General features: G+C 43.2%; 1 protein-coding gene across 2 annotated transcripts in view; it reads left to right on the top strand.

The window, feature by feature from the left end:
• LOC114663484 (carboxypeptidase Q-like) overlaps window positions 1–12,080 on the top strand; it is a 579,359-nt gene that overhangs the window by 142,319 nt on the left and 424,960 nt on the right. For both annotated transcript variants that reach the window (XM_028817238.2, XM_028817240.2), the window contains exon 3: window positions 5,697–5,904. In XM_028817238.2, coding sequence (XP_028673071.2) covers window positions 5,697–5,904 — 208 coding nt within the window. The remainder of the gene's footprint in view (window positions 1–5,696; window positions 5,905–12,080) is intronic.

Here is a 12,080-nt window from a genome sequence, read left to right as displayed (position 1 = left end):
TCAACAGGCCAATACCATCCCTACAGTGAAGCATGGTGGTGGCAGCATCATGCTGTGGGGATGTTTTTCAGTGGCAGGGACTGGGAGACTAGTCAGGATAAAGGGAAAGATGACTGCAGCAATGTACAGAGACATCCTGGATGAAAACCTGCTCCAGAGCGCTCTTGACCTCAGACTGGGGTGACGGTTCATCTTTCAGCAGGACAACGACCCTAAGCACACAGCCAAGATATCAAAGGAGTGGCTTCAGGACAACTCTGTGAATGTCCTTGAGTGGCCCAGCCAGAGCCCAGACTCTATCTATCTATCTATCTATCTATCTATCTATCTATCTATCTATCTATCTATCTATCTATCTATCTATCTATCTATCTATCTATCTATCTATCTATCTATCTATCTATCTATCTATCTATCTATCTATCTATCTATCTATCTATCTATCTATCTATCTATCCCAACTACAATGTGGCAATGAACAGGAAAATAGATACCCACCTATTTTCTTGAACTCCTTTTTTCTTCTAAAGGTTGTGGGGAGCTGAAATCTGTCCAAGGTCACATTGGTTTTGAGGGAGGAAACCCACCGTGACTGGGATGGCAGTCTGTCGTTGAAACACTGGTACACATCCTTCTACACCAAGTCTGTTCTGTTAGCAGCCATAGCACCTGCACTTCAGAACAGGTCATCCACCTGAAGCTAAGCATGTTTGGGCCCAACCAGTACTTGGATGGGAGACCATCTAGGAAAAGCTTGGGTTGCTGCTGGAAGAGGTGTAGAATAGAATGCCTTTTTTTGTCATCGCACAAATGTAAAATGAAATTTTAGTGTGCCCCTGAATAGTGCATACAATTTAATAAAAACAGAATCAACTAATTCAACAACTATTCTGCATTTTAAACTACACACAAATATTAATATACACCAATTAAATGTGCAGCATGATGGCACAGTGTTAGCGCTGCTGCCTCACAGTTAGGAGACCTGGGTTCACTTCCCCGGTCCTCCCTGTGTGGAGTTTGCATGTTCTCCCCGTGTCTGCGTGGGCTTCCTCCTGGTGCTCCGTTTTCCTCCCACAGTCCAAAGACATGCAGGTTAGGTGCACTGGCAATTCTAAATTGTCCCTAGTGTGTGCTTGGTATGTTGGTGTGTATGTCTGTGCCCTGCGGTGGGCTGGCACCCTGCCCGGGTTTTGTTCCTGCCTTGCGCCCTGTGCTGGCTGGGATTGGCTCTAGCAGACCCCTGTGACCCTGTGTTAGGATATAGCAGGTTAGAAAATGACTGACTGACATGACCAATAAAGCCAAAAAAGCTGGGAGTGCCTCTGTATGCATACATACATCCAAGGTGGAAAATACAAATAGTACATAGTGGAGTAGTTCCATTTAACAGTGATTGCAATGAGTCCCTGAGATATTGCACTTCTGTCCCATTGATTCCATGAGTGACAGTGAAAGACATGAGATCAAAACTTTGTGCTAATTTGCAGTGAACAGCTTTTTTAACAGAATTTAGCTTTCTGATGGTGCTCGGGTAGAAGCTTTACAGTAGTCTGGAAGTGTGCGGCTAAATGGAACAACAGTATAACACCTTCCAGAAAGCAGCAGAGTGAAAAGGTGGTGGCCTGGGTGAGACGGGTCCCTAATGATATTTTTTTAAACATCAAGTTCTTTGAGTCCTCTAGTGAAGGTAGTTGGGTGTTGGTAATTTTTTGTGCTGATTTGATGACACTCTGAAGAGCAGCCAGCATACCACCGTACCACGATGCCACAGATGAGTACAGTATGCCTTCCACAGAGCAGTGCTAGAAGGACACCATCATCAGTCTGTGTGTGGATCCCAATGCTGCAGTGCAGTGACATGGACACTGGTCTGTAAATATGGATGAGATGTAAAACTGAGGTTCTGACACTTTTTGTGGTCATTAAAAATCCCTGGGCATCCTTTGAAAAGAGTAGTGTTTATTGCAATGTCCTGGCTAAACTGACCATCACGGCCCTGTCCATTCTAGCCCCTTAATCACCCTCTGTATCTAACTGGCTATCTCTCTCACCCTTTCACTAACTTAAGGGCTCATGTGTGGCGAGCGTACTGGCACAATAATGGTTGCTATCGCATTATCCAGGTGGGTGCTACACATTGGTGGAGGCTGAAGTGGTTCCCATCTGTGTGTGTGAAACGCTTTGTGCAATGAAAAAATTTCTATATAAATGTAATTAATAGTAATTTTTATTATTCTGTGTCAGTAAGTAATATAACTACGTGCATTCCAGGATATTTGTGGGTAACTGGAATAGATGGGCAGAGAATTAAGCCTGGTCTCTAAAGTTGTTAGGCAGTAATGCTAACTGCTGTGCCACCAAATCGCCTGTCTTAAAGCATATAAATAGAATGAAATCAGTTACAATAAAATTACTAGAACCATGTAAGAGAATCATCATTTATTCTCACTGTTAATACATGTCTTGCACTATCTCAGTGTAGTTCTTTTGTGTGCTTTGTATAAGTACACTGGGGTACTGCTAGCAGCAGCAGACTCCATATTAATAAAGACTGAAACTCCTTTGATCCGACCCTGTGTGTTTGAATCTGCGACATTCTCATTTTCTCTTCCTGCCCTCTTCTTGTTGCTTTTGATTTAATTTCCTGTTAGTTTCATTTCTAGTAGCTGAAGCTGTGAGCTGCACATGCATTACATTGTTTTATCATATACGTTTATGGCAATAACCCTGTAAAGGACTTGCTGTCACAGGCGCCATATAAAATGAATGTCAATTGAATATTTAGTTAATTATCTGCATTGGTAACGCATCTCAGCCCGATGTTTAATGCTGCCTCCTGTAGGGTCTGTAATGCGTGGCTTCAGATTTGCCTGTCCTTTATTTTCTTCTCCTACTATAAGGTATTACTCTGTTTTTTTCTGTGCAGTCATTTGGCCCTGAAAAGCTTTGCTCAGAGCTCAGATATTATCACCATGTCAGTATTTTTACCTTAACCCTTCAAGTGACTTCTGCATAGCAGCACTGCTGTCAGCCCTTACACTTGAATTTGCATTCCAATTCTTGCCATGCAGAACTGTGGCGTAAATATTATTTTTTTTATGTTTTTCTTGACCTTTAATCCACAGTTATTAGACATGTCTCTCTCATTCTATCTATCGATTGTGAAAATGACACACTTAAAAAGGTTTGGGGCAGCCACCCATATAATATTCCTGGCTGCAAACGGTTTTTCCGAATAGCACAGAATGTTCACAATACTAAGTCCAAAACAGAACTGCTGAGGGTTTGCAAAGATGGTGTCTTTAAAGGATTAGACCGGAAGTGATGTGTAGGAACTGGAAGTGACATAGGGAAACCTGGAAGTGACCCTCTTCTGACTTCAGTCCGTGCTCCGGAACCGGAAACGATGTCAGGCTGGGTGCCGGAGGTGACGTCATCAGATTGGAGTCAGGCAGGTTTTCCCGCGGCTGGTCTGTAGAGATAACAGGAGAAGGTTTAGTGCACCCTGCCACCCCCTGGCCTGGCATGTAAGTACCCTCACTTGTTCCATACAACATCCTCCTACTTGCACGTGTGTGACAATATATATATAAAATCCATCGTCTGTATGTCTGTCTGTCTGTTTGTCAGTCCGCTTTTCACGATAAAACTACTAAATGGATTTAAATCGGCTTTTTTTTTATAATTTTCTTGAACATTCCAGTTCAATTTCAGCAACTTCTTTCATTGTGCTATGTATAATAGTTCGCTTGTGGTACCGATTTATTTGCGCTAACCTGAGACAGAAGCTGCGGACCGAAGGGAGGAGGAAGTGTGACGTCAGTAGTAGGGAGCTGGGCAGGGCCCTCCTCACTGTCCTGTTTCACTACTATGCGGGCGAAGCCCCGGGGGACGGCTAGTATGTATTTGTGTGTATAATATATATATACTAGCAAAATACCCGCACTTCGCAGCGGAGAAGTAGTGTGTTAAAGAGGTTATGTAAACATATATATACATATACATATATACATATCTACATATACACATATCTACATATATACATATATATATACATATACACATCCACATATATTATATATATATATATATATATATATATATGATTATTGTATGTATGGCATCTCCCCAGCAACAAATTTTATGTGTGCGAAAATAAATCTATTTTTAAAAGTCATCCTATTGTAATATCATGAAAATTTGTATATTTAGGAAAACACTTTACACTTTACCGGACCAAGTTTGTTAATCGCAAATCTGACATCGTCAGAGTGAACACTTGCACAACAACAAACACTAATCCCACCTCTTTGGGGAAGCTGGTCTCCGCATCTCAGTAGCCGATTGGATTTTTCGTGCGTTATATTTTAGGTCTTACCTCATTTATCGAAATCCGATTGGATCGGCCGCGCGATTTTTTATAGGTCCCGCACACTCCCACCGTGCCCCACGCATGCACACTTCACCAGAAGACACACACACACGGACACATGGATGCACACAGGGATTTTATTAAAGAGGATAATATATATGTATATATATATATTGTCACACACATGTGTATGGGAAACAGCTGAAGGGCCTAAACACTAGTAATTCTACTCCAGGCCAGGGGGCGGCGGAGTGTACTGACTATCTCTCTCAGCCCCTTGCAGACCTTTCCCAGGAAATTCCGCCTGTTGCCGGCCCCAAGGATGACATCATTTCCGGGCATGAGGACGCCACTTCCAGTTCCTGCACCGACGATGTCATTTCCTTTATGGGCTGTTAAAACTGCAATGTTGTCTCCATATAGGCAGTTCTGTTCTGGACTCTGACCTAAGCACATCATGCTACCAAAAGAAAAGCAACTTTAGCAGCTGAGAAAATAATATACGGGTGGCTGCCCCAACTTTTTATGATGTCTCCAACTCATTCTTATCACAATATATATATATTTATTCTCTCTCTCTCTCTCTCTCTCTCTGTCTCTCTCTCTCTCTCTCTCTATATATATATATATATATATATATATATATATAGAAAATCCTAAGCCTAAAAGTACAACGTTTTTGTGCAACGATTTTATGTGACATTTTTATGTCACGTTTTTTGTCACACTTTAAATCAGGCTTATTTTAAAACCTACATATGTATGTTTGGTATCATTCTTTTCAGAATTTATCAAACTTTAATATGATGTTGTTAGATTTTCAGATTCTTTTTATGTTTTTAAATTATAAACTAAAAAATATCAAGAACTCACGTTCCACGAGATGAGACTTTGTGCCAAAAGATTTAACCAGGCCCGGGGCTGGAAGTAAAACACAAAGAGTAGGACAGCTGCTGTACAGGCTTTTAAATGTTTGAAGCGCCGCACGAGATGCAGATCACGCGGAATGGCAGCAGTAGCAGCTGATCGAGCAAAGAGGAGGTAAAAAAAAACTGAATTTGTTTCCCATTGTATCACCATTTAAGAGGGGGTTTGGATGGAGAGGCCGCGTCTCCTTTGGGTGCGTTCAGCCTCCCTCTTCACAATATAAGTGACAGAGACGAAAATGTGGCAGGAGCGTAGCACAGGCCCCGGGGTAGCGGGTTTTGATTGGCAAAGCTAGCAGGTGAGAAGTATTTATATATATATTTTTTTTAACTTGAAAGTATGCCTGTCTGGTAGTTTTCACCCTGCATCATTTTTATGTATTTTGTCATTGCAGGTATTACAGCAGAGGTGCTTGTTGTCCAGTCCTTTGATGAATTACACCAAAGAGCACAGGAAGCCAAAGGGAAGATTGTTGTATTCAACGAGCAGTTTGTCAGCTATGGAGAGACAGTCAAGTACAGGGAATTTGGCGCCTCCGAAGCTGCAAAGGTTGGCGCTGTGGCATCACTCATAAGATCTGTCACACCTTTTTCAATTAACAGGTAAGACTCGGATTTGTGAGTTTGGCATTGTAAGCACTTCTACACATAAAGAAGGATTTTAATGCAACTCTCCTTACACCTTCTGTATGAAACTTCTCTGACAAACGGAGGTGTTAGAAATCTTTTGAAATATTATGGCTTATTTTTCACTCGTTTCTCAAGCCTGTTTGTTTCAACATACAGGGGGTCCTCGGGTTACGACATGCTTCCATTCCTACAACAGTGATGTAAACCGAATTTTGGTGTAAGTCACTTACCTATCCTAACACATTTGCAAAATCATAATCTAGAACATAAAAACACAACTAAGCCACAGAAAAAGGAAAAGGACATAAATATACTGTACTGTACACTGTACTGTAGTAACAGAAAAAATGAGTGTAAAAAAATCCTTACCTTTATTATTCTCACGTCTCAATTTTTTAAAGTTTTTATGGGAGTGAGCGTTGTAAACTCGAAACATCGTATGTCGAGACGTTGTAACCCGAGGACTCCCTGTACTGGAGGGCCATGGGAAGCAGCAGCTTATCCAAGCACCTCTGGGCATCGGGCACACTGTCCAATGCCTTCTACAAAACCAATTCAACAGCATTTACAGCATGTTTGCCTACAAGGAATTCTTTACAAGATGTCAAATAAAAAGCTGCAATTAAAAAAACAAAACAAATTAGAAATACATAAGAATAAGAATGAATAAGTCATACGTAAACAGCAGATGAGAATAAATCAATACAAACTTACACAGCACAGATATGCAATGAAGAGAAAAAGTAGAGTCCTTATTTCCTGATTCATTTTAAAATCTTTAATGATACGTCCAATGCTATGGTCATTTGGCTGTAGGGGACAGAAGAATAAAAAAATCCAAGGGCCTGATGCTGGTGAAAAAAATAAACTCTGCAGGTTCCAAGGCCAGATGACTGCCCAGTACCCTGTTAGGCACATTTTACTCCAGCAGAGTACTTTGATCAGGTGGTGGTGGCAGAGGCACAATTCAGGGTTGTAGTTCACATAATATACGCCCCTTTGGAGAAATGGGAGGAAACCAAAGTACTTAGAGAATCGGGGTGAACATGCATGCTTCACACTGGCAGTGCTTGGAATCGCACTTGAACTCGGGTCACTGGAGCTTTGAGGCAGTAGTGCTAACCACTAAGGCTTCCTGAACTCTGTTTTTGGCACATTGTACTTACCATCCATACTGTGAAAAAATGTGATTAGATCGTCGTAGTTCTGTGAAAGACTAGAAAAGTAGCAAAGAAAATATAGAAATACTAGCTGAAATGAAATACCCGGCGTTGCCTGGGAGGAAAATAAAGTTTTTTTTTAATTGTTTGAGAAAAATATAATTAAAAAAAAAACACAACTTTAAAAATAAAAAATAAATTAACAAACAATGAAGACTCACCAATGTGCTTTCTTGTGATCTTGAGTGTGTGTTATCATCCAGTTGACGCTCGGAAGCGGCCAACTCTAATTAATTTCAAAAGCAACATGCAGGCGTGGTGGTGCTCTAACATAAAGAATACTGCCAGTCACCTCCAGTTCGCCCTCTGGTGGTCGTTCCGAGTGTCACCTGGATGATAACCTGCATACAAGACCGCAAGATCAAGAGAAGAGGTGGGTTAGGGTTGATTTCACCCTACAGTATTTTTAGTCGACCAATGAGAAACGTGTATCAAGTTTCATGAAAATCGCTCCAGCCATTCAGAAGTGATGCTGGAACATATATACGAGGGCAATCCCAAAAGTAAGGTCTCCTATTTTTTTTAGAAATACAAACAACTGTTTATTTTCTATAATGTTTACATCATTTTAAAGGTTAAAGACTTATTTATTTTTCTACATAATCGCCATTTCGGTTGATGCATTTTTGTAGATGCTGTGGTAGTTTTAGAATGCCCATGTCATACCAGCTTGCCGCCATGTCCTTCAGGAAGCGTTGAACCTCATCTTTCACCTCTTCGTCGGAGCAGAATCGCCTTCCTGACAAATGTTCTTTCAACTTAGGGAACAGGTGGTAGTCACTGGGTGCCAAGTCCGGACTATAGGGTGGGTGGGTGATGAAGTTCCAACCGCCGATCTTTACGCATGTTTTCCTCAACCTTCGCAACTGTCTCGTTAGAAATTGACGATCTCCTGCGCGAACTTCACATTTGGCGGTAGCGTTCAACGGGAGCTCCATTTTCAATGGCTGCCAAGCCAAGATTGAGCATCCCAGCGAAGCCGCACACGCTTGTTTGGGAGTGGAGGAAGCACCAATCACAACAGTGTGGCCAACAGTCGTACGAACAGTTTCTCTACGTCCCCACCGCTTTGGAGACCTTACTTTTGGGATTGCCCTCGTACATTGTGGCGGGCAGCTGGGGGCAGTACCCAGCCCGGGACGCCTGGAAGGACTAGGAGAGGGACTACGCCTCCTCCGGACCACGAGGGGGCAGCCGCCCTGGTTTGTATGGTGGCCACGGGAACAGAGCATGGAAGCGCAACCCTATAGGGGCCCGTGGTCACCGCCTGGGGGTGCCCAGATGCCTGAGAATCCCTGGACGTCAGCACTTCCGCCACACCCGGAAGCTAAAACACAAAAGAAGTTCAATTACTGGATATACTAACGGGCTTGATTTTACCGTTCAATTTCCGGTATTTTATAATGTCGGTTGTATATTATATTATTAGAGATTATGATATGCTAACGCCCACCTGAGAGAGTAACCACTGAGCACACGGCATTTTATATTCCTATGTATTGTGCCTACATGACCACACGGTAATACCCAAACTATTCCGAAGTGACATTTGCATCTGTTTTGTGTTTTTTGTATCTCACACCCTCATACACCTTTACTGGAAGAGCATCCCTTATCTACGATGGAACATTTGATCATAAGAAAATATGAAGCTGGTTTTAAATTATAAGTCGTTGAAGTGGTAACTGCGCTGCTGCAACGGAATTCGATGCATCTGAGAAACTGATATGAGATTGGAGGAGACAGGAAGATGTAAAAAAAAAAATTTTCAGGTTTCAAGACCCGACTTATACATGTTGTGAAATAAGGCACTATATAGGCGCCTGACCCGGCACAGATTCACACTGAGACACTTGTAAAAGCACAATGACTTTTTATTTTTCTTCACCAGTGGGGCACGTCTTCCCCGTGAACCCCACAGGCAATACACAGTCCCAAAGCACTTCAAATAAAGCACAAACAAACCAATCCTTCCTCTGGCACCACCACCACTCCTCCCAGGCAACCTCGTCCTCTTCCTCCTAATTCTGGCTCCTGAGTGGTAGATGCTGGCCCCTTTTATAGCCCACCAGGAAGTGCTCCAGGTGCTAATTGCACTTCCGGGCGGGGCTGTAGAGGTGTCCACAATGGCTCCAGGATCCATGCAGCACCCACTGGCAGCCACCTCAGATCCCCACAGGGTTGTGGAGAACTCCATCTCCCATGGAGCCCTGCGGGAAACTGAGGCACCATCGTCACCCAGGGAGGCTGCCACCAAGCGTACCAGGGGGAGGTACTGAGGAGCCCATGGCTGCTCCCCCGGAACATATGCAGCAGAGGCGTCCCGGCTGGGCATGGGACCCAGCCGCCCGTTACAGTGTGTATATACGGTAAATGTTACAGCAGTATGAATACATTCCTCTTCACAAACGACTGCAAATGTACCCACGATGCTAATAAGGTTTGCAGATGACAGCACTGTGATAGGCCTGATCTCCAATAATGATGAAGCCGCCATTAGAGAAGAGGTCAAGAATCGGGAGAGTTGGAGGCAGACCAACAACAACCTGGCACTCAACTCCACGAACACAAAGGGACTGATTCTGGGGATTCTTGAGGAGACTGAACTACAGAAGCCACCATCCCATCAGCATTTATGGGTGGAGAAAGACCAGAGTTTCAGACTCTTGGGAGTCCACATCAGCCAGGACCTGTCATGGACGACAGCAATGGCCAAGAAAGGTCTTCAGAGGCTTCACTTTCTGAGAAGGCTGAAGAAAGCTCAACTCCTAAAACAGCTGCTGGTTAACTTTTACGGGTGCACCATAGAATCTGTCATCTTGTACTGCATTACAGCGTGGTACTCTGGCTGTACCTTTGAGAACAGGGGGGCCATCCGGTGTATCATCACAACAGCTCAGAGAATTACTGGCACTCAGCTACCATCGCTGGATGATATCCTTACTACCCACTGCAACAGGAAAGCAAAGAACACTTGTGGAGATCCAACCCACCCCGGCCATAGCATTTTCACTCCTCTGCCCCGTGGCAAGCGCTTCAAAGCTCTGCATGCCCACACTACCAGGCTAAAGAACCCTAAAGCAATCAGCCCATTAAATGCACAGCGATCAGTGCCCCTTCTAAAAAGAGAAACCACCACTGATTGAGCTGAACGACTGCATCAACCACACATAGTCCCTCACTTAGACATGTCCCACGCGGAGCGTTACATTGACTGCGATTCTCAAAACTGTGACTTCGTTTATCATTTATGCTTACATATTTACCTTTACATTTACTCTGTGTGTTGTGATGGACGACCGGCTATGGACTCCGGTCGCCACCCCCAGGCCGCTAGGAGGAGCCCTCCGGACAGCATGATGGTGCCCCGAATGCCAGCAGGGCCTCATAGACTTTGTAGTTTATATACACAGCCCTGCTGGATACCTTGGGGACCACCGGGAGTCGCTGTAGGGGGACTAGTGGGCTCTTGCGTGCCCTATAACCCGGGAGTGCGTCACAGTCACGTGACTGGAGGAAGCAACGTGCTCCCGGGATGAAGAAGAGGACTGTTTGCCCTGACCCGGAAGGAAAATGGACTTGTGGGTTTGGCCAGGAACCACTTCCGGGTCAGGGGCTATAAAAGGACTATGGGAAGCCCAGAACACTGAGCTGAGCTGGGAGGTAGGGTGGCAAGTGTCTGGGCGAGGAGGAAAGAGTTTATTATTGAGGATTATTGTGTTTATGAGTGTGGAGTAGAGGGTGCTTTGTGCACATTATAATAATAAAAATAATAGTGATTATACTTTCACCTGGTCATCAGAGTGGTACCTGAGGGTGTTAGAGGTGGCTCCACGCCTCTACTGCTACAGTGTATTTGGAACAGTTAATAGTAGCTGTGCTTCTCCTAATTTCATGTGTACTTTTAAATTTGTGCTTCTTGTAGTTTAACGTCTATTCTTATATACTTAAGGTATCTATTGGCTTGCTCCAAACGATATTTCGTTGTATTGTACAGTGTCAATAAAGGTATCTTGACTCTGACTTGTACATTACTATGCATTTAAAAATATAAATGTTAGTGAATGTATACAGTTAAAATAAATATGGCTTAAAATTCAATTTCAGTTGTTCACCCTTTATGTAACTAGATAAGAAAATAGTTGTTTGTAGTTAAGTGTAGGCCCACCTAAATCAGGCAGAAATAATTATATTAAAAATGTCACAATGCACTGAAAATAAAACAAATCATTGTATTATAACAGAACTGCACTTTAATTATATATTACATCATGTTGTATTTTCCACTACTTAAATTTCTATCTATTTAAAGGGGCGGCAACAGCGGCGGAAAGCCTGACATAAAAGATAGGGAAGGAGCAAGAGGCAAACCACAATGCTATATTTCAGTGTATACACTTAAGTTTGGAGGATGACAGCACAGACAGCACATAACCAGAATCTCGTTTGCAACACCCACCCACACACAGACAGCAGGGTCACCGTTTCACAGAACACTGCCCTTCTCAGCTCCATGAGAATTCTCCTTATCGTCTAACATCTTATTAGCTTGGCAGGTCTTGCTAATGCTCTCTTCTCCATCGCTTCCCATGCACACACAGTCCTGAGCACTTTTCTCACAGGCAACATGTGTATTAGAGCTTGGAGCGGGTTTTTCACACAGTTACAAGGATGTACAAACTCCCACCTACAGTACATAAAACATTAATGGGTTGCAACTCAGTTAATCAACCAGCCATTCTGTTATGCCGTGTTTTAGACAGTCCTCATTGAGGGAAGCACAATCAAAATGGACTTTGAAATGCAGTTATTATACACTCTAAAAAGTCTATTCATTATCTGTATCTCTATTGTGACGGATGACCAGGGTACCATGCCCAGCTGGGACGCCCCTGCAGCATATGTTCCAGGGGAACAAAAATGAGAAAC

Source organism: Erpetoichthys calabaricus, chromosome 13, assembly GCF_900747795.2.
Source record: "Erpetoichthys calabaricus chromosome 13, fErpCal1.3, whole genome shotgun sequence".
NCBI classification, from domain to species: Eukaryota; Metazoa; Chordata; class Cladistia; order Polypteriformes; family Polypteridae; genus Erpetoichthys; species Erpetoichthys calabaricus.
Note: the sequence above shows the minus strand (reverse complement) of the source record. Positions and strands in the feature narration are given on the sequence as shown.